Source organism: Harpia harpyja, chromosome 4 (assembly GCF_026419915.1).
Source record: "Harpia harpyja isolate bHarHar1 chromosome 4, bHarHar1 primary haplotype, whole genome shotgun sequence".
NCBI lineage: Eukaryota > Metazoa > Chordata > Aves > Accipitriformes > Accipitridae > Harpia > Harpia harpyja.
Genome location: NC_068943.1, coordinates 61,569,754 through 61,593,038, shown reverse-complemented (window position 1 = coordinate 61,593,038; position 23,285 = coordinate 61,569,754). Strand labels below are relative to the sequence as shown.

General features: G+C 38.7%; 2 protein-coding genes across 15 annotated transcripts in view; one reads left to right on the top strand and one right to left on the bottom strand.

Moving 5' to 3' along the window:
• SAMD3 (sterile alpha motif domain containing 3) overlaps window positions 1-8,595 on the top strand; it is a 61,488-nt gene extending 52,893 nt beyond the window's left edge. For 8 of the 10 annotated variants that reach the window (XM_052784319.1, XM_052784321.1, XM_052784311.1 and 5 more), the window contains 4 exons: window positions 3,671-3,874; window positions 4,264-4,435; window positions 6,117-6,199; window positions 6,452-7,439. In XM_052784319.1, the coding sequence (XP_052640279.1) occupies window positions 3,671-3,874; window positions 4,264-4,435; window positions 6,117-6,199; window positions 6,452-6,736 (744 nt within the window). In that variant the 3' untranslated portion in view covers window positions 6,737-7,439. The other 2 variants (XM_052784313.1, XM_052784320.1) reach the window with 2 other exon arrangements.
• A 117-nt stretch (window positions 8,596-8,712) lies between these two features.
• Window positions 8,713-23,285, bottom strand: part of L3MBTL3 (L3MBTL histone methyl-lysine binding protein 3) — an 86,959-nt gene continuing 72,386 nt past the window's right edge. For all 5 annotated transcript variants that reach the window (XM_052784307.1, XM_052784309.1, XM_052784310.1 and 2 more), the window contains exons 19-22: window positions 19,639-19,730; window positions 14,152-14,315; window positions 13,037-13,099; window positions 8,713-10,623 (exon numbers count right to left, since the gene is read on the bottom strand). In XM_052784307.1, the coding sequence (XP_052640267.1) occupies window positions 10,480-10,623; window positions 13,037-13,099; window positions 14,152-14,315; window positions 19,639-19,730 (463 nt within the window). In that variant the 3' untranslated portion in view covers window positions 8,713-10,479. The remainder of the gene's footprint in view (window positions 10,624-13,036; window positions 13,100-14,151; window positions 14,316-19,638; window positions 19,731-23,285) is intronic.

Below are 23,285 nucleotides of genomic sequence, written 5' to 3'. Positions count from 1 at the left end.
ATTCTAAAATCAAGAGACAAGATTCATACTCATTCGTTGCACTTTAGTAGAAAACACGCAAATTTGCAAAATAGGAAGAAGGGCTGAAGATAATGGAAATTGAGTTATAAAGCAAGTTACACACAGAACATGTTCTGCTACAAGCATGGTATTTTGTAATTTTTTTAATAAAAGCAAAAACTTCTTTTGATGTTAGAATCTAATAAATTCTGAGCTCAGAAATAATTTGTGTAAAATTCAAGTGTTGCCAAACTTTCCTGCTCTATCAAAAACCTTCAGATTTTGAGTGAAACTATGCTTAGAAATAATGAATAACATAAATCAGAATGCTTTTGCCCTTTAGATTTTCAGCTAGGTTGACTGAAAACAGCTACTCAACCACAAACATCTAAATTCACTCTTCTCTAATTCCACACTGGTTCTGCTAAAGACAGTCATTGCCATTTGACTTAATGTGCCAGTGAGGTCCCATTGCTCTGTTCTGTTCCTGACTGATAAATGTGCACCACTTGCATTAAATCAGTTGGAATTAGAAATATGCAATGATGCAGTGAATCTATCCTCCCAATTATTAGCTAATTTATATTTACATAACACTATAAACTATAGTATATTGTATGTATTCCCTAGTAGGAGTGGAAGTGTCCAGAGACAAAATGAAGTGATTAGATATAAAACGTACAAACCTGCCACTGTATATAGACAAGGAGTCCCCAAAATCATAGCAACTCTGGTCGCTAATGCTAACCCTAGAACTCAGTATTCGCTTGCTCTTTCATTGCAAGCAGCATAGTTTTACAACAGCCCAAGTGTTTTACATCATACTTAGCATTGCCCATCCTCAAGATACTTTATGTTATGTTTCCACTGCACTTTAATAAATGAGAAGTAAATTCTGAAACAGCAGTGGCTACTAAGGCCAGTAGAAAACGGTCATTAATTTCTCTCATGAAACACGATACTAGAAAATTGGAGGTAGCTAATTTGGTGCCAGTTTCCAGAGTTTCAGGAGAGAGCTAGGGAACATACTGACCAAGAAACCTGCTGTATTAACTGGCCAAATTGCAAGAACTGTAATGCAAACCCAAGAGATGAACACATTGAGAAGAAATCAACGAAGTTTCTGTAAACAGAAGTAATTCTTCATAAATTCATTATTTCTTTGAAGTATTCCACAACCCTGAGGACACAGGAAATCCAGCTGATATAGTTCACTTTAACCTCAGAAGAGATTTCGCCACATGCTTTTCAAAGGCTCTTAGAAGATACAATCTGAGGGGATAAGCAGGAAGGTGCTTGCATGGATAAACAGTTAAAAGAGAACAAAGCCGCCCCCCCCCCCCACCTTGCCACGCAGACCCAATACAGCTAGGCAGAAATAGTTGGGGTTTACAGCACAAAAGACTATTAATGCTTAGTTTATGCAGTTCAATGTATTTCTAAATTATGTGGAAAAAGGAGAATAGTTGGCTGGCCACATTTGGTGATGCTACTAAGGGTGCTAAAGACAAAGACTGAATGAAGAATTGCAGGAGGACCCCATGCTACTGAGTGACGGGCAAAAAAACAGCAGATAAAATGTAATAGCGATAGACGAAAAATAAGGCACAAGGAGAAAAGCCAGTCCTAACAACATTTACAGTGATGGGCTCTGAGCTGCTTAGTACCATTCACAAGTGATATTTTTATATTACGCCAAAGAAAATTTGGCACAATGCTAAGCAGCAGTCCAAAAAAGTATATTGAATGCTCAGAATTATTTAAGAAAGAAACAAAAGGGAGTGCATTATTCCACTGTATGCACCTGTGGTGTCCCAGCATCTCAACTAGTATTTTAAGTTTTACTGCGCCCAATTCATAAAGGCTGTAGTGAAATTAGAAAATATGCAAAGATGGTAGCAAGGATAATTCAAAATATGGACCAGCTTTTATATGTGGAATGATTAAATAGCTTAGGACAGTCTCAGCCGGAAAGGAGGCAGCTGAGGACAGAATATGACATATCTATAAACCTACAGTGGCAAGGAGATGAGGAATAGGTTTTGAATCCAGTAGGATAATTAGAAGGCAGAAGCAGCAGGAAAAAACAAACAATAGAATGCATTTCTTCTGACAGTGCATAGTTAAACTGCCAAATTTAACGTGGGATGTTGTGGAAGGTACGATTTTATGAGTGACTGGGAGAAATAATGGAAGGAAAAAATCTACTGAAGGCTATTAAATATAATGTAATAATATAATCCTTTGGTGTCCACAAATGCCAGTTCAGGCCAGTCTTGACAGAACTCAGGGAAAGTACCACTACACTCTTATCCTAATTTTATACTTCTTCCCAGCACCCTTCTCAGCCAGGTAGAGGAGGGTATGGGACTAAATCATCTGACCCACCCCCTCTGTTCCTGTGCAGTGAGGAAGAGGACAAGAATGCGTACTCAAGCTGGTCACAAACAAACATTACTGTTGTAATACAATTAAGTCTAAAATCCTCTATTAGAAAGAGTGCGGACTGTGCTGATACAGCATCTAGCAAGGGCCGGGGGAGTACCTGCAGGGGTTATGGTAAGTACCTGTCCTGCATGCGGGGCTTATTTTCTTCTGTGATCCCAATGGCTGTTGAAATCCATGGACTTATACTAGGAGGGAAGCAGTTTTTTAGTTGTGTACCTTGTGCAACCATTTTTGGAATACCACATGCACAATTTAAAAAAGGCTGTTAATTAGACTGGAAAGTTTAATTGCACATACAGAGCACTGCAAAGCAGTTTTGGTTGTTCTATGTTTCGCAGCTCTGTGTCTTAAATGTTCTGGGGAACAGGATGAAGTGTCTCAACTCCCTCTGGTATTGACCCACAGGCCACCACTGACACAGCCAACAGCTGCATCAGTCACAATACATATCGGAAAAGCCAGTGTAAATGCAACCTGAGAGTGGTAACTGCACTAACAGTGCATCTGTATGTCGTCTCAGCTTGTTTCAATGAGCAAATTCACTGCATCCTCTGATAGAAACTAAACAGCCCCAGGCTACTGCCACGGATGTACTGCTTTGGATAGCCACTCCTCCTCTTAGCAATTACTGCGTTTAGAATTCCAGCAGGGACAATAATAAAAATTTTGAGGAAGATTTTTAACTATCTTCAAGTACAAAATTACTTTTTGAAAACACTAACAGTCAAACTGCTCAAATAATGCTTTCCATTAAGAGTTTTCTTCGTTCAGCTGGTCTCCTTGGGGGTAAATACTTTAGTTGCATAAATGTGAAAGTTAGTTGTCCTGCTTTTAGGACCTGTAAGACTACGAAGAAGATGTTATTTCTTTTGGTAATACAGAGCTAACACTACTAAACACTGAGTCACCATTAGAACTGCCTACTGATTTCCAATAAACCACAATTAGGCAAACCAGACACAGGCATAGGAATTTCATTAATATCCTCAAATATGTAATTTGACTGTGGGAGACTTGGTGGATAGCTATAGTATTATATGAAAACAGATCTTAATATAACTATTGGAATATGAGGGTGAGTTCACAGAGCTGGTACTGAAACCACACTACAGGTACTTTCTGCTGAGCTTGACTACACTTTGACTACACTCAAATCACACAAGCCACATCAGATAAAAAGGCTAGCTGATTTGTTACAATTCTGTCCTTCATTCCGTGATAGGAAGAACCTGTTCATCTTGAAGGCAGTGCAATGGATGTACATATTAAGTGGCTTAAGCAAGAATATATGAAAACTCAGAGGAACTGGAAAGAAGTGGATAACAGAATGAATGTGACAATAGAAATACGGAGAAAGATGATCAGCGATAAGGCACCTTTAAAAGACATTCTTAGACTATTTCCTTTCTTAAGATGCCCTTATCAGGTAACAGAGCTATTTTTAATAATGACATTGAACTCTGTGTTATAGATGTGATACAACCGCAGGCATGTATTCTACTGCATGTTTCCAGTGAAGTATCCATCAACATTGTTCTCTTTAATCTAACTCATATTTTTGCTGCTAACCCCACTCTAAAAGATTCACCAGTCCTGTGTTAAACATGCTACACACACCAGTGGGTTATTTGAAGTATTTTGGTGTTACTTGGTGTATTTCTTCCCTGCTTTGAAAAGAAATGAAACCATCCCCTCCAGTTTATAATCTTATTTTACTGAGCTAGTTTTATCCTGTCTTCAAAGTGTGCACCTCGTGTTGTTTTCAGTTTTGGTTTTGAGGATTGCAATAATATCAAATATTTGTTTTTCTTTTAGCTTTTTAGGGAGTTCCAGCTTCTCACACACATGGACATTTATAAGAAAACAGTTGAGATTTTGGAGATTTATTCAGAAAACATATTATCTTTGTATGTGGTGAGGAATAATCCAATTAACATTATGCTGCAAGAAAATCTGAAGCGGCACACAGAGGAAGACATTCTGAAATGTCAGTACAAATCTTCAATGCTCTGAACATCAGAGTTTTGTTGTAGCTAATTGTTCCTACTTATGTAACTAAACTAGCTCCAATTTTACTGCAGAAATGTTTTTTAAATGTCACAGTTGCTTGAAAAATATATAGTGATGGGGAAGCATTAAGAATGAAAGCTAATAAATTACTAGGAAAATTAAGTCAGTCAGGTATTGAAACTTTTTTTTTCTATTGAATAAAAGACTGCAGGTTTGATAAAAGTTAGTAACTGCCTTAAAATAAGTATTGCTAGATGAGCAGAATTATGTATTTCTAGATACATAAAAGAGTGCTTATTATCTTTTAAAAATACACACAGAAAACTAATTTTCTGGTTTAGAAACAGTCCTATCAAAAAGACACAATTCCTTTCAGAAAGAGAGGTACTGTTTCTATGGTTAAAGTCTTCATCCCAGTGAAATAAAAGAAGTAGTTACGACTAACTGTTTCAAGTACCTCGTCTCTGCAGAGACACACTTTAGGAGTAAGTGCACAAAGTGGTACCTCTGGCGAGCAGGTACCACAGTCATGCAAAGAGGTCCACGTACCTTGACATGTTTGGCTCACTGGCTGCAAGGGAGCAAGCACCTGCTGCCACTCAACTTCTTTCAGTCTGAGAAGTCTGGGGAGTGCGGTAACTCGGAATCATTATTCTTCCCAAAGTGCAGCTGTAGATGCCTATGCCTGAGCTTAGCTCTGTAAGAAGTGCTCCTAAAACTGTCATTTTCTATCGAACGGGCATAATGCCAGGATGTCAAATCAAAGGTGACACAGGATGAACACATGTGTTTCCTATAGCAGTTTCACTCCTCCTATTACCAGGCCATTTCTTAAAGAAGCAAGCAGAGTAGGTTAAAATACTGGGGTTTTCTTTCTTGAAGCTTAAAAACATGACTACTCAATAGCTCATGATAGATTAAAAAGTGTCAACGGACAGCTCAATCCAGAAAGCCTTTATGGACTTTCTACTCAGACCTTTGGCCTTAGAAAGCTACGGTCATTGTAAGTCATTTCCCCTCTTCTAATACAATATGCCCACAAAGATTTTAACTCATACCTTAGTAAAGTCTCAAGGCCTTTACTTTCCTGTTTTTCTCTTACAAACAACTTGACCTGGCACCTAGAGAATAAGTGCCTGACAAGATAGGTCCAGTGAAACACATGACACCAGAAGCCTGAACTGCAAGAAAGGTGTTACAGTCAATAATAGCTCAACCAGAGGGGTAGCAGGTACCACATCCCAGGAGGTCCTGCAGCACCAGCTTGTACCGCAGCCTTCAAAGCGGAGTCCTCTGGCAACAGGACTCCCCAGAGACATCTGATTTACAGGGGAGAGAGGAGTTTGGGGACGGGTGGTGGGGGCAGGAGGGCTACTCAGCTCACAAACCAAAGCAACCCAAAGGTCTACTTATTGTGAGAGAAATTTAATCGTAATATTGAGTAGCAGAGTGTCATGAATGATTTGACTACTAATGCCCATTGCCAGCTAAGGTACCTAAACCTTCACAGCAGTACAAACTGCTCTTCAAAATGGACTGAACAACAGTTCTACTGCTGAGTTAACTATTACATAGGCTGCAGTCTCTTCTTCCAGGACAATACTGCAGTGCCAGAATGTTTTCATTTGCAATTTAGTAGAAATCCTTGCCTTTGACAGATATGAAAATGACTGCTGCATGTTTACTCCTGCCAGATGTCTTTGGAGATGATTCCAGTCTGTTTGCTGCAGTGAATGAGGAGGTAGGAGACAGAGCACCAGCAGTCTTGGTCTCTCTTCCTTGTATCAGCTGCCTGGGCACATCACCTGGCCTTCTGGTGCCTCAGCTTAGCTCCTGGAATGGGATGACAATAGCCTGCCTTTTGGGTAGAACGCAAATATTCATAGAAATACTAGCTAAGTTCAAAGAAGTGTTATTAGGCTTACTTAATTCTCTGACTCTTCACCAAAGCGATGCTGTGGCATCACTTGAAATATCCTTTTTTTTAATTTAGGTAAAGGCAGTGACACCAGTGTTGGAAGTAAAAAATCCATTCAATGTGAATTCATGCGAGTTTGCCCTGTATGTAGGAAGAGAAGAGCTAACCCAGCTCGATGACTGCACCATGGCCCTGGCAGCACTGGTGGCTGCATTTCATGTGTTCGATATTCCGTGCCCAAAGAGAATCCACAGGACGCTGAACTTCCTGGAGTCCCTGGTCTTTGAAGTGAGGAGCCCAGCATCCCTGCCTACCCCAGTAAAGAGAGGGCTGGAGGCACCCGAGTACCCCAGTATCTGATGGTGTACACAGCACTCCTCTCGCGAGCATTCAACATTTTGTCAAAATAAATCCCTTTGTTGTGAAGATAAATCAGTACCATTCTTTCTGGTGAAAGTGTATATGTAACAGTTATGTTTAATAATGCCCTTTTTTAATTGTACTGGCTACTTTTTTAAAAATATAAAACCTAAGCATTTTTATATTTTAAATGGAAATTCTAGATCAGTCTAGAGGCACTAGAGAGAATAAAATTTTCTAGATTACTGCATGTGTCGTGTATTATTTTTCTATATGGAACATTTAAGAAATTCAGGTAATATTTTGACTGTCAGAATTTAAAAAACACATTGTGAGCTAATGTGAGCACTTTGCTGCTTCAGATGCTAATACAGTTAATGTTTTGAAGTGGCACAAATTAAAGATTTACTTGTTACCATAATAATTTCATTATATTATCATCACTGAAAGCCTACTAGAGTAATTCTTGTGTCTTAAAATGGTGGGCCTGATTTTTAATTTGCAGGATGATGAGTTTTCACTATTTTCTCCATGCGTGAAACCTTCTTCTCTTTTTTTAACACTAATCTTGAATTTGCTAAATAGGGATTCTGAGATGAACTCTCAAAGCAGCAAGAATGACTTATCTGGGATGCTTCCATGTGCATTTGTAACCACAACTTTGGCACTGGGGAGAGAACGCCTCATTTTCTTTCTGAATTTCTTCCCCAGAACAAATCGGCCTTCTCCACATGGTGACTCTCCTGTCTGCCCATGCAGAGCAGAGGCCCTCTCCTCTCCTCTTCCACAGCCTCCTCTTCTCCCTAACATGCTCCTCAACTCCTGCATGTCTGGAAATCCTAGGGGTTACTGCCTGACAGTGCACAGCTTCAGACAAGCGCCTAGTAATGGACAGTAGCAGCAGCCCGCTAACATGACCCATTGCATTAATTACAAATTAAAATGGCTTTTTATTGAAGCACTGCATTCTACTAAAGAGATCAATCTCCCACCAGTTCTAAAAATGTCTGTGTAGGCAAAGCAGTGTTTGTGGTCACCACAATTCTTTTAACACTCAAACACACAGCTTGGAAGACCACAGAAGTCTTGTTAAAGCCTGGCTGTGCAGAGGTGACTCCAATGCAGAGATTACAGTGGGAGACCCTGTGGAATGAGGGGAGATTGCTGCATTTAATGGCCACACTCTCTTGCTAAAGTCTTAGGATTTTTCAAGTGGCTCGCATGGAAATCAGGGGACAACCCTTACCTGTGTGATAGCTGGGCTACCTCCAACACAACATATGAAACAATACCAACTGCCATTTTAAAGATTCAGTAGGTCTCCTGAGTGTTTTTAGTTTCCAAGTGAATTTGTTGGGTGTAGTTTTTGTAACAGAGGTAGCTACACCCTGCTACCTCATCACATGAGATACAGAAGTAAGGATTATACATGCCCTCACTGTTGTGACAGCTGTATGAATAAACAGCTGGGCGCTGTATAATTTCAGTGAGCTTCATTTTACATCTTGTAAACAGTATTAATTGAAACCCATTTCTTAAACCACAGTACTTTGTAAGTAGGTATATAAAAATTCAGGGAGCTGCTAACATTCCCAAGCAATCTCTGTCAAGAAGCAAATCTCTTCATTGGTTCTCACTACAGGCTACAGAGCTGGCACACGAGAGACAAAGAGGGTGAGGAAAAATAAACTACATGGAAGGACAGACGGAAGGAAAACAAGAATTTGGCATTTTACTGATCTGTGTGGGCAACTTCAGCTTCTGCCAGTGACAAAATCTGGGTCCATAAATGGGATTCTGATTGTGACAGCAAGTGGCCTGTGAGCGTTAGGAGTAAGTGTTTAAGGAGAGGGCAGACAGCAGTAGCCAAGTTGCTCTTTTAAACTCATGGCCACACTGAGCTACAGTGAGGAATTATTCCACACCACCCTTGGGAACAGCCGGGTTCATCTGAGAATCCTGGGCACACACAAATGTAACAGACAGCTCCAGTTCAGGTTTTATTTGTATTGTAGTATAATAAGAGTGCAATCTGAATGTACAAATATTGAACAAAATGTAAAAATATTATTTATGCAATGTTATGGAAGGAAATTAACAGAGCAATGCAACTTACTTTATACTGACCCTGTTTCACCTCATACTATGGCAGGTACTAGTCACCCACATGATCTGGAAGGGGCACAGGGAGTTCTTGAAATCTTAAGGAACTCCACCCAAAGAACAGCCTAGCAAAACCTGTGGGAAGATGTAAAATTCTCCCAGCTCTGTGCAACAGAAATACTCTGTTTGTTCTCAATTCTAAAGGCTGAACAACTGTCCAAAGCAGTGCTAAGAAGAGGGCTGCCAAAAATCTTGATCCAACTCTTCTCTCTCTTCTTGCAAAACTAACATTCTGGAACAGTCCTCAATATACAGGTAGCTAGGCTTTCTCTTATTTAAAGTGCATCTGGTTTACATCTTGCGTATATATACCAAGTGCAACCACTTTCCCTGACAAATCATTATAATAATCCTCCAAGAAAGAAGGCTGCCTCTCCTAAGTACCTGCTGGTGGCATCTGCAGCCTGCTAATGACGCAGTGAAACGCACCTAGGATATGCTGATACACCAATATGCATTTAAGTATCCTTTTCCTCTGTGCTTTGTCTTTCCCCCTATGCCTTACTCATTTAGAAATCAGACTTTCCAACTAGGAAGTGGTGGGTGAAAGAATTCTCCCACCATTGGGAAAACAAACCTATGTTGAATATGAAGCCAGAGTAGCAGTCTTACCTTTAGCACACTGTTTTTCTCCACTGTTGTGGTAACTATACTGGAGACCAGCATGTGCAGACGTGAATGAATATATTTTCTTTTTTGCTAATGTCCTTACCTCAAAATACATGTATTTTCCTTCATGTGCTGAAGGACTGTAGCAGGCTCCCATGTAAAAGGCCGGGACTCTATTGTGCAGCATAAACGAAAAGTCTTCTATGAAGTCAAACTTTATTTTTCAGTTGCAGCCTTCTCTATACTGATCTTTTGGTAAAATACATTGAAGATGCTGGTGGAAAAACTCACATAACATTTTTGTAATCGTGCAAAAGTAAAAACATTCAGTTATCAAAAAAGCATTATAATTTCAACCCCAACAAGGTTTGTTTTGTTTTGTTACAAGCAAACAGACAGTTTTATAACCTGTAAAGTTATATGCTGTAGCATAAAGTGTCACGTATGTAACATTAAGTGTTTCATTTTTAAACTATGGCACAAATACGTATTAGCCATAACAGTCTCATCCGGCTACCTGTAGCCTAATTTTTGGCTAATCAGTTTTTATTTTGATAGTATGAAGTAAAGGCTTCTGAAAAGTAAAATGGGTACATGAAGTAGAATTCAAGAATTCTTAGAAAATATTAATGTTCCCTTATATAATACAGCATAAATAATTAATGAACGTTTTCTTGATGTCCAGAGAAAGTTAGGGATCCTAACCATCCATGGAGAATTAGCGCCATTAGTTTGGTAAATAAGACTAGCTGACTCGGTTGTTACACAGTACCTTCTCAAAAGCTTGAACACTTCCCAGAAGGATTCAGATGTGTACTGGCTCTAGGAGAATATAAATAGTCCACCAGTGCTGAAGTTACGTTTCTTCCTTTCTGAGAGTCCTTACTCAACAGTTCTAGCGAGTCTTTGTGCTTTGAATAAAACATGAGCTCCAGTGGTGAAAGCTGGCTCGTACACATTTTCCATTATCCTCAAAGTTCATTGTGTGAGTTTTTCTCTGCAGCTTTGAACATCAGAATGGAATTAAAGATTTTTAGAGCTGGTCCCAGTTTAATGCTCATTATTTTGACTATGTCTGATTGGGTCATTAGCAGAAATGCTTCTCCATCAATTTGCTTTTAAAGAAAAAACACACAAAGCTATTAATAGGTCTGACAGTGCAGCAGTATAGATGTTTCAGAAAACATGAAAAGAAAATTCCCAGCGATTTCAGACAGTGTAAAGGAATGGCTGAATACAAACACTTTCAAATGCTTTCATGATAGCTTTGATTTCAACCTTTTAGACAGATCAGCTAGTCCAAAAGAACAGGATGATGATCTTCTTTCTGCTTGAAAACAACTGTCTGGCTAATTTTTAGCTAACCAGTTCTTATTTTCATACTGACAGTATAAAGTATAAGCTATTGAAAAGTAAAATGGGTAAATGAAGTAGAATTCAACTGTACTGCAGCACAGTAATGCTTTTTAACATCTTAGCTACTCTTTTTATGCAAGCCTCCATACAAAAGCTTCTGGATTTCACTCCCAGCTACAGAACTGGAACCCTCTTCAGGCTACCCCTTTCTGCTCATTAAATAGCAAATTAAAACAAATTTGGTCCCTGATGTAAACAGGGGCCAGGCTACATAAAACTGCCTCTTTGATACAAACACAACTTTTCAAAACACTGAATATTTTTTCAGCCAGCTTTGTAGTGTTGCTATTTTAATAAACACCACAAGTGAATATTCTCCTGCAGGCAAATTTTTCTGTCAGCAGGAGTGCTAAATCTGAACATGAAGAGCCACAAGGCCCTTACTTCCAAGGGCTTCAAGGGGCCAACGCTTCTTGTGTAAACTTCAGGTCACTTAGGTATCTACAGAAAGTTTTCAGTGTAACATAACCAGGATAGCTAGGCCTAAAAGCCAACTGTGGTTAAATCGCAAGCACTGCTTAGGCTTAAAGATACCAATTTGAGATAAAAACAGTGTAATTAAGTTTCTGTTGGACTAGAAGACAAGCTTTCTGAATCAGACATGCTGCAAAGGAAGCCTGCAAGGTACCTCCCAGCACTGCAAGTTGTGGAACACTGCAGTGAGAACAGCATCACGCAGTTACCACAATTTCTACTCATTTCGTGCACAAAGCCAGCCAGACTGGGTGGGCTCAGAACCAGAAGTGGGCTAATGTGTGGGTGCCCAGCTTTCTGCAGCACCTTAATATAAGCAGGATGAGGGTTCACTTCCACAGCAGAAATCTGAACCAGCACCTTCTACCTACTGAAAGACTTACTGATGCCAGCCAGTCCATGCTGGTTGGTCTCACTGGGAGCAGTTTAATTTACCACTCACAGACAAAGCCTGAGAGGCTGAATCCTAAAGAGGGGAAGTATTTTCTTACACCTCTGAGAATGAAAGTGTTTAGGATTCATCCATCTCTGTGGCACTTCCCACCCACTGACTTGATTAGCAGTATGCCAGCTTTTATTGATCTTAAATTCATTGGTGAGACGCCCTAAGTTATATACGGGATGATCTAGGCCTGCATACCTGCTGCAACTGTAAGATGCCTAACATCTAAGCAAGCGCAAAATGCCCAAAGATGCAGCCTGTCAGTTCTTTGATATGCAACTGTAATAGTCATTACAATCTACAGCACAGCCTGAAAACTTTTGTTGCAGGAGATGAGCAGGGCCATCTGTATGCATCTTCCTCAGGAGGTGCCTTCTCAAGTCTAAGTACCACAATTATTCTTCACTTGAAAGGCTGGCTGACTTGGGATATTACAGTATCAGATTCTGCCCATTCAGGTGGTCTCACTGGGATAATCACCTGAACTATTCACTCTGGCAATTTGTAACAAAACAGCCTTCTTGAAACTAAGCATTAAGAGGAGTAACAAACCTCAGAGGAAAAGAAAAAGCCGACCTAGTTTATAAAGGCCTCTTGTACCTAAAAGCCCTATCATTTCCTAATGACAACTCTGGCACAACAATCTTCTCAGACACCAGAAGGGCATGCCTGGCGTGCTCACAAACTGAGTCCACACTCTTCTGAACCTCATCACAAGCCTTCAGATCTTCTCACTTCCTGCTCACTCAAATCATATTCGTAAACTGGCTGTATCAGGAGGAAGAGCATCAAGAGCTAAGTGGTAGTTATCTTGAACCACTGCTCTGCTTTATTTTACTTATTAACATCCTGCAGAACTAAAATAACATACTTATAAATTTCCTCAAACCAGATTAAGAGAGAATAGTAGTAAATCATGAAGTTCCTCCTCTTCTACCACTAGTTCTAAGTAATTTCAGTTGCAGTAACAAAGCTAAAGGAGCACGAGAGACCTGGCTGACACTTAGCTAGTTTTATCTTCTTTACTTCCTTCCCACTCCATGACCTGCACACCAACCTAATCTTCCATACATTTGCATCGGACTTTAAATATGTATCTCATCCTACTACTTTACATGTATTTTTAATGATGACATAAAATTAATCTTTCCACCAAGCTTTGTACTTTGTGTCTTTTTGAAATAAAATTCACCCACCTCATCTTTAAACACCTTGCCATGTTCTTCACATCCTGGTAAACTCCGTATAAATTCAGAGACCTGCCACCAAAGTATACAACAAAAGATTTAGTAAGACCAGTATTTTCTCAAAATAGTCTTAAAGGTTGACAATCATTAAAGTTTTTTAGCTATTTTTTTTACAGCCTCATATTAGGTGTCCCACCTTCTTCTGTAAGTGCATGGAGTCATGCAGCTGGGTGTTTAAGGACAGGATTCACAAAATCTACAAACTAAAAGAGCATGTGCCACTTTTGTCCACAGGACATCTAAGAGTGGGATATGGCTGCTCCCTCAAAATTACTCAGGTTATTATATCCATGCAGATGCAGAACCATGAACCTTTGCTTTGTGAATCACTTCTCACAAACCAAAATGCTGCCTTCCTCTTCTTTTTGTTTTACAGCACAGAGATTAGCAAATCCTTTTTCAAAGTTCATACTTCTTTTTTCTCTGATTAGAGCATATCCAACTGTCCCAGGTGCAGAAAACTGCCTTAGTCATAGGTACTTCTGAAAGTAAAGCAGGGACTAGACCCTGTCTGTCCAAGCATTATCACATACTTGAACAGTGACAGGGCCTTAATCTTGAAATCAGGTGTCATGGCCTGACTATATTCATACCGCTCCTCTCTGCACTATATTCTCATCCTCCAAAACAGTGTGCCACATCCAAACTATGCACCAGGAAGAACTCCTTGGTCCATGCTGACCCCTAAACCATTCCTCCAGAATGTTTGTGTGGGTGCTAGATGTTATTAGTGTAGACCTTGATCACCTGATCTGCTGGGCCATACATTCAGCACTTTTCTTTCCCTTTTTAACCCCAGTGAATATTTATATATACACACACATACATATTTATCTATATCTATATCTATACCTGTCTATACACATATGAATTAATACTTCCTGCTTCCAAGGCTGGGTAGCACCTGAACAGACATTTTGGGGATCTGTTACATTAGGTCTGGCTGACTCTAATCCTCTGAGTACTAATGCATTATTGTTAACCTATGGGGCTAATCTAAAGCTCTGAATCAACAAGACTTCAAGGGCAGTGGCAGTGAGATAGAAGATACAGGGGAAACCTACCTCATCTGTACTCCACTTAGAAACTTTACTGGCTGGGATCCCAGCTACACTTGGAAGGAGCTTGCTCTGCTGTTCCCAGCGCAAGGGTAGGCCAGGGATTTGCAACTTGGAAGACACAATAACTGGTTGAGAAAGAAGCCTCTGTGTGTTGGGTTCTTCAGTATCTTCAACAACAGGAAGCAACAAACAAGCATTAAATCCCTCCGTCAGTGATGAGATCAGTCACAGCAAAAGCACATTCATTTCCATTGATATATATGGGCCTCCCTACACTAGCTGTACAGTTTTGCTTACACCAGAATTAGAGGAATACCATGACTGTTCTTCCACTAGTATGTCTGTGATTATATTGTCTCTATATAAATGCAACTACTCTTACACGGAAGAAGTCTCTTCCAACACAACACAATTCTATGCCAACGCAACTGTTGACGTACCATAGGCCAAATAATTTTAAATATTTTGATACAATAAATCACACCCACATTTAATAGTTGTACAGTAGTACAAGAGCTAACTTAATTCCAGGGTTGAGCTGTTAGAACTTCATCAAAAGCAGCACTGCACTGATACAAAATTCCAAGTGAATCAGTTGTACAGTTCCAGCCCACACAACGTTTATGCCTCATCCACAACAAAATGTTTTTCAGTTCTTCTGAGGAAAAAACACAAATGTCTGCAAATTCCCTGTTCCCACTTTAACGGAATGTTTTATTTGGAGAATAACATTTAACTCCTCTATGCTGCTGTGGGGTTTTTTACAAGGTCATTTCCCTTTTTATCTCACTTATCCATAATGGAAGGAATGAGCTCCCATCCCACCGGCCTCAAAGGTAATGTACTGGTGGGAGGGTGGCTTCAGCCACATGCCACTGCTGCTGCTGCTATCTGCAGAGCAGCAGCAGTTGCAGATGTGTGTAGGAGGAAAGAGAAAAGAGGCATGCCACGAACGATGTCAAACTGCGCAAGAGATCTACGTTCATTTAGGTCCATTGCAAATGCAAAAGCAACATGCCTGCTATGAACTCAGCCCTGAACGCTTTCCAGTTGCTGAGTGAAAATGTGGAAAACCTCTGGAATTCATTTCTGAATGAAAAAGCCAACAAAGAACCTATGCTTAATATTCCTTACTAACATGGCTTCATGCAATCACTCACAAATCCCTGTGCTATTTTTGTTTGTATCACCCACTTCTATTACAGCTCCATTCTATTTCCATTTTTGGGAAGTTGCTATTATTCACAGTACTCCCCTCTCCTTACTGTTCTAGTTTTCATACATTTGTGCCCAACAACTAGGGTACAAATTCCTATTACAGATTTTTGCCAGCACAGTGGGACTAGTCTAGAATATATAATGTGGACAATATAGGATATGATTACATTTGCTTGTGTTGTTCTGCTCCTCTAGCTTAAATTTTTGTTACTTTCAAGACTTACCCTCATTTTATATCAATGTCGATTATTTAGAAGTTGACTCTTAAGCCATTTAGTCAGTATTGTCAGCCCACTGATTAAATTTTTAAATAGATTCCTTAATTTTTTCCTAGCATCATATTCATACTCTTGGAAGTGAGTTCCCTAAATGTCTGTTTACACTTCACTGTTGTTCTTCAAATGTTCCTTAGAGCTTCTACTACTACTAAAAATCTCAGTGAAAAAGAAAAGAGTCTTGTAAGGCAGCAAGCATGCTGAATATAAACCCTATTTTACCAAATAGTATCTTTCTCATCGTTCCCTTGAATCCCCTCCCCATCCTTAACCCCTGATTTTTTCTTTCTAAAAAAGGTCTCTTAAGAGTTGAAAAATACAAGTATTTAGCTATGTTTTTTGTTTTCCATTCGCAAAACATGTAATACATTGATATTGTAACATAAAGAGCAGATGAAAATACTGCGTCAACAAAATTCCAAGCAAATTGCACTCCGTTTTTGCACATGTTTAAACATATGCATACATAAAAGCATATAGGTACATGCATACTGAGTAGCAGCAATGACAGCTAAGGGTACCTGTCTATCCCATATGTCTCTATTTTCAATAGTTTACAGCTGGGTCAAAGCCTAACAGTTCCAGATGAAAAATCTATGGTGGGCATCTGTCCATGCTGCGTTTTTTTGGAAAACTTCAAGCAAAGACAGGTCAGCTGGTTATCAATGAGGTTAGCAGAAAATAAGTTCACTAACGTGACACTGCATAATGCTAAACTGTGTACTCCATCTATTCACATTCAAGAGCTCTATTTACTGACTGACTACATGCCTTTGAGGATGTGGCCAAAAATGCCTCTGCCTCTGAGCCTGCATCTTATCTGCCTCACAGGTAAGATGAACAGCAAAAAAGGAGCATGTAAAGTGCCAATTTACCCAACCAGATGGAGGGAAAGAAAAACAAAAAGTCCCCACCCTGCATGAGGTATAACCACATCCCTGACAAAAGGAAGTTTAGGTTTAGCGTGGGTAACTTCTTGCAAAAGACAGTGCAAAGCACAGTATTTAGGCTACAAACTATGGCTGTAATACCAGACATCTAAAAGTTCTCGCTACCGTCATGCTCTGGTATTCCTTGCTCTGCAAGTCCTGTTTCCCATACAGAGGCAATCTGTGTTTGTGGGCCAGAGAAACAGGTGATGTATTCCAATTTCTGTCTCAATTTGGACATTTAGGAGAACAGTAACTTGAGGTGCACCATGGGTTAGCAGTTTTATCACAGAACCACAAAGAGCTCCTTGAACCACGTGAGGAAACAAAATCTGCTTGCCAGCTCCGCGCAAGATAGCAGAGCCAGATGCAGTAAGTTCACACTTTTAACTCTGACCACTGTTGTTCTCTGCTGACATTTTGCTTCAGCATCAGCCCACCTGCCTCTACATTCCTCTTCATACTTAATGTCACCTTGTTATCCCTGCACAACTGCAATTATTTTAGCTTGAGCTTTCCTTGACTATGATAGCAAATGATCCATTTTCATCTTAAAGATTAAGTATTATGGCACATTTAACAAATAATGGCACAAAATTATGTGTATAAAAAGGAGGTATAAAAGGATAACTTTGTTAAACAATAATGTAAGAAAGTGTTCTAGTTTTATAAACCTAATTATGCAAGACCCTACACCAAAATGTATCTTAGTAAGCAGAGCTTCTTGGTGAAACTTTATCCAAATAGTCAATTCTGCCAAACTCAAAATGCTTCACAAAATCAGGCCAGTTTTCTTAGAATAAAAAAAAGAACTGCAGACAATTTAAAATGCTCCGAACTATTTGATTTTAAATTTTTTGTACTGTGTTATACAATGCAAAGTCAACATCAAAACAGTATGTTCCCATTCTGCTGAAACAAAATACTTCAAATGACCAAAACCTCTTTCTTTCATCTGCTTTAGAGAGATTCTTCTTTTAATGCTTCATTTTCTCCAGAATTCTGAACTACATCATGTTTAAAAACACCGTAGGAACCTGGATTTTTTTACACCTTTTGCACAGCTCTTGTAATAGATGGAACCTTTCATAGTTCACACGCTCTTCAGAGTGCCTCTTAGATCTATCTGAAAAGCGCTGGCAGACAAATGATGCTTTAAGATACAAGAAATGTATCAGAGGTTAATAATTGAAAATAAAACACTACTTTAATTTTATCTTTACGCAATGGTCTACTAGTCTCAAAGAATTTCCTGGGTTTTACAAGGATGAGCTCACTTAAGAAATGTAGCTCCAGTCTCAAGATTTTTGATGAAAGCCTTACAAATTTTGTGTTGCACAACAAATTACTGAAGAAAAACATCTAAAAATTTAAGGAATTAAATTATGAAATCAAGGCATTTAGCTTCTCATTGAACTTGCAAGAGTTAATAAAATTATTGCAGCAAAAGCTGCACTGAAACAACGCACTGACTCAGTCCAATAACTAGCCTGACATACTAAGTTTCACACATGCAAAATAATTGTCAAATATAAGACTATGATGTTCTGGATTTGCGCTGTATTCTTTCTAAACGATGAGGATAAAAATTAATAATGAACAGCTCCCTCAACCTGTCCATCTGTATCAGTGAACAGCCAAGAGTTTTGACACAGCAGTACACACAACCGTACAGAATCACTGAACCAAAGAAAAGCCCATGTTGGAAGGGACCTTTGGAGACCGTATGATGCAACCTTCTGTTAAGAGCAGGGCATTAGACTAAGTTACCCAGGGCTCTGTCAAGCCAAGTCCTAAATACTTCCAGCAAGAGGGATTCCACCTCTTTTCTGGGCAGCCTATTCCAACTGTTCTCATGGTGAGAAGCTTCTTCATGGGCAACCAAGTTGGTGAGGAGCCTGGAGCACAGCCTGGAGCGGCTGAGGGAACTGGGGCTGTTTAGTCTAGAAAAGAGGAGGCTGAGGGGAGACCTTATAGCTCTCTACAACTACCTGAAAGGAGGTTGTAGTGAGGTGGGTGTTGGTCTCTTCTGTCAGGTGGCTGGAGATAGGACAAGAGGAAATGGCCTCAAGTTGAGGCAAGGGAGATTTAGGTTAGATATTAGGAAAAATTTTTTTACTGAGAGGGTTGTCAAACATCGGAATGGGCTGCCCAGGGAAGCGGTTGAGTCACCATCCCAGGAGGTATTCAAAAAGCGAGTGGACAGGGTACTTCAGGACATGGTTTAGTGGGCATGGTTGATGGTTGGACTCAATGATCTTGAAGGTCTTTTCCAACCTAAATGATTCTATGATTCTATGATTCTATTATATTCAGACAGAATTTCCCCTGAAGCAACTTGTGTCAATTCCCTTTTTTCCCCACCACTGTGCATCCTGGAGGAGAGGGTACCTCCATCTTCTCTGTAACTACCTTTTAGTTACTGGAGGACTGTGGCTAGGTTCCTCCAAGCCTTCCCTTCCCAAATTCCTTCAACCCTTCTTCGTATGTCAAGTCCTTCAACCACCTAATCATCTTGGTGGCCCTCCACTGGACTGTCTCCAGTTTTTCAGTGAAGTAAAAATTTTAGCCATCCCTCTGTAAAACTCATGAAAAAGAAAGGGCCCATTCTGTCTATGGGCTGCTGGAAAGTATCAGACTGCACAACAGACTGAGGTTGGGTTGAGTAAGTCACCTTAACTTTGCATTATGCCTGTAATGTGTAAATGCTTTAACTTTCTTTCAAGACACTTTTGAAGCAATAAGCAAACGTTATACCTTTACAACTCAGACTGGTTTAATTACCTATTTTTAAAAGTCAGTGGAAAAAATATTCTTGAAATGAAACTTTTTATACCAGTATACATTTTGCATTCATCTTTACAACTGCAATAAAGTTCTTGGCAAAGCCTTTGATGATTACAAGATAAAGAAACACAGTGTTAAAAGTGTTGCTGTCAAATTTTTGGACACAAATAGTGAATGTGGAAGATAAGTTGCAATGTAGTTTCATGAAGAATTTCAAAGAGTATCACATTTTTTAGTTCTGCAGGTTTTAATATGAAACAAATGAAATACTACCAATTTACCTTTAAATTCATTTGAAATGAGCAGCTTATTTTCTGTCTCCTCTTCTTCACACTCTTTGTTCTTTATGGAGTCCTTTGTTTGTAGTACTCCACTGAGGAAAATAAGATGTTCATTTTTTATTAATACATCATAAAAATCACTAAGCATGATGACATCTCTTGCTAACAATGCTATTAACACACCAGGATTCCCACACAAAGGATGTTGCAGCATCATAAAATAAAAAAAAAGAGAGGACCTAATTTCTGACTTACGCAGATGCCATGACTACTGACATGAATTTTGCAATGAAGTCTCAAGAGTAGTGTAAACTAAGTTACATAAATCATATCAACACACTTCACTTCATAACTGAAACTGGAAAATGTACAAATGAAGGCAGTGGATGTGTCCACAGCAGAAGATGGGAAGAGTGAAGAACACATATATAGCTGCATCTCCTACAAAGCCTTACTGGTTATCCAGGCCATTTTCAGGAGCTGTCTGAAACAGCACTTACTCCTTTTTCTCTGCCCAACCTTCATCTTCACCCCACACCAACTCCAGTACTATACAGACACACTGTTGTGCAGCTGTTAATGATCCCACTGAAAATATCTGTATCTTTTGTAAATGTTTTTGCATTACTTCTTATCCAGCTAAAGGAGCCGCTCATTGCCTGCTGCCTGTGGCTGCTCCCTCAGCTCTGCCAGCCCAAACATTTGCAAAGAGGGAATGACCTCCCTCTATTGAGAAAAATGGGGCAAGAGAGGTGGAAACAAGTGAGCTTCTCAAAGAGGGGTGGGTGTATTTGCATCTTAAAGTCAGCTCCTGGGAAGATCCTTTTCAAACTCTGCGTTCAGAAGGTATTTCAAGTCTGCTTTCTTACAGAAATGAAGCTTATATGAACTTGCTGACATTATCTGTGTTTTTATTTCCTTCTGCTTTTAAGAACTTGACAACACTGGCCAATTCTCACTAAACCATCACAGATGGTGAGCTCTAAGAGATTCTGAGCTCATAATGAACATTTTCTAAAAATAGGCACCAGACAATGATCTTAAAGTCAAGACTACAAGAAAGCCCACTACACAAACTCATGCTTTACTATCTACCAGAGAAGCAGTCAACAAGAACCCCTTTACAAATGTCCCAAACACAGATAAAAAGCCAAACTAGAGCTTGTTAGACATCAAGATTAGCTAACCTCAAAACACAAATCCACAGAAAAAACAGACCTGTTTAATTCCATTGTTTACATTTATACTATTATATACAATTTATATATTAAATACCATTTATAGTATTAAATACAAGTAAGCATTTGGGAATAAATCAGCTAGGAGCTGCAAGGTCACTGACATCAACAGAAATATGTTCAACACGCTACTAATGGTGCAAAATGAACACAACAAACCAGAAAATCCAGCCTTTGTAGTATGGTAGGACACAAATAGTAATGGTATAACAAGCAAGGCCAGTGGAATGCATACAGCAGGCATGCCTTCTTGTGCTGTAAAGAACTTCTCCACAGTATCTTCCTCAGAAATATCACCTGCATTTATTTAATTTAAAATTATCTTCCTAACCTCCACAAACACAGAAAACTTCTAAAGTAAGATGCTACAAAGTAGTGCAATTAATTCCAAAGCCAAAGTAAATGATTACTGTAATTCAGCGTAAGGAAGAGAGATCACCAAAACCTGTGAGGAAACATGTATCTTCCTATTTTCTTGAGGACAGTTTTCATAGCAACATACATCCAGAAATTTTATCTCACTAGTTAAATACAAGATAGTATCACGAATTGAAGGTTTTGGGGAGGGGGTTGGAAGATAAATTGAATTTCCTTTTAAGAGGTAGTACCATTCGATTCCCAAGCCTGAGTGTTCACCTTCCTTCCTTCATTGTAATTATTTCCAGAGTTGAATTCCTATTACAGTGAAATTCTTTTGCTACTCTGAAGATAGTATAAAGATAATTTCAAATTAAAATTGAATATGCTGTAGGCATGTAATTTTTATCTTGATCTTTAATCTCAGGAACATTCCAGAGGGACAGACTGCAGTTTTTACACACATATTTTTGCAAACCAAAATTTTCTAGTATAATGGTTTGTATGCACAGATACCTCTTACTAGTTAAAAAAAAAAAAAGGAAGATAAGGAGTAAGTGGAACTGGAGATTAGCTGAGTACCACTTAGATTTAACACAACAAAATAAATCTCATGGTTGGCTTCATATGAGGTTGGCTCCTCAATCAAGGGCTTCTATGAAACAAAAGATTACCTGGAATATGAAGGTATACACAACTGTACTGAAGACAAACATAATTAAATCCACACTACAAGCACTGCAGCTAAAGAGCACACAAGCATACGTATCTATGTCTTCAATTATGCATGTGTACTTTGACTACACATCTAAAAAGATCCACTGGGTATTGCAATAACCAGATGCTCAATATTTTATAGCTATAGCAGTTCGTATATACCTAATGTTGTGAACGCTATTTTTCACACCTTTTTCAAAAGAAGTTTATTCATCTAAAAGTTCTATCTGACTATCATGGATACATAAAGAATGTGGAAAGCTAGATGATAAAATGCAGATAGTCATTGGTGTATTCAAACAGTTCAAATACAAACTGCAAAGCCTCTGGGTAGTTCAAAGTTGGCACAAGGCTATTATTCTCTTAATGAAAATGACTCAATACAGTGAACAGATAGCACATGTATTGGTTATTTTAGGTCTTCATAAAAATAACACCCTATAAAAAATGAAAGAAAAAAAATTGTTCTTCAATTAATTTTAAGAGATAGTCTGTAAAGTCAAAGTTTATTTCTAAAAAAAGATGAATTTACTACAGCTGCGGTTACAGTGATGAATGACAACTATTATTTAACACAGGTTATTTCAAAACTACACACAAAACTGTCTTCTGTCTTTTTTTGCTGTTTAAATTCACTTGAGTATGACTAGTGAATGCTATTTATTTGTGGTATAGAAATTATATCAACACTGCCTGATGCTCCTACTAGATCTTTTTCAATACAATTTGACCAATATCACCTGACTGAAATAATGTGAGAGTGTTCTAAAGAAATGCTGACCAATTTTAAAAGATGCAAAAAGCTACACATTAAATTTTATTTTATTTTTTGATTAGTATAGGTTTTTGGAATAAAGAAAACAATTAGTAATAGTTCAGAAAAGAAGAAAAAAAAAATCTAGTGGAAAACGGAAGGGAAATCATAAAACAGTGCCAGATCTGGTTAACCCAATTTGAAAAAAAAATTTTAGAAAAAAAAATCTTGCAGAGGAGTTTCAGAGGATTTAATTGATTCTTAATAAAACAGTTAAGTTTCAATCATCAGCTTTACTGTGAGGTATTTACCGTATAATACTAACTCTCCAAAGTCTCTCAAGACACTATTATTGCTAACACTTACAGTTCATGTATTATGAACATATGATAATGTAGCTGACGTAAATATATAACAAATGACACTGCTGGTTCCAGGGTGTCTTCTATTTCTGTACAAAAATAGCCAATAAAATAATGCACTGATACTCTAACTAATTAAAAATGTAGGGAACTCTATTGCCTCACATATCCCCATGAAAATACTGAATTGTATCTTTGTAGTTTCAAAGATAGCCTTTT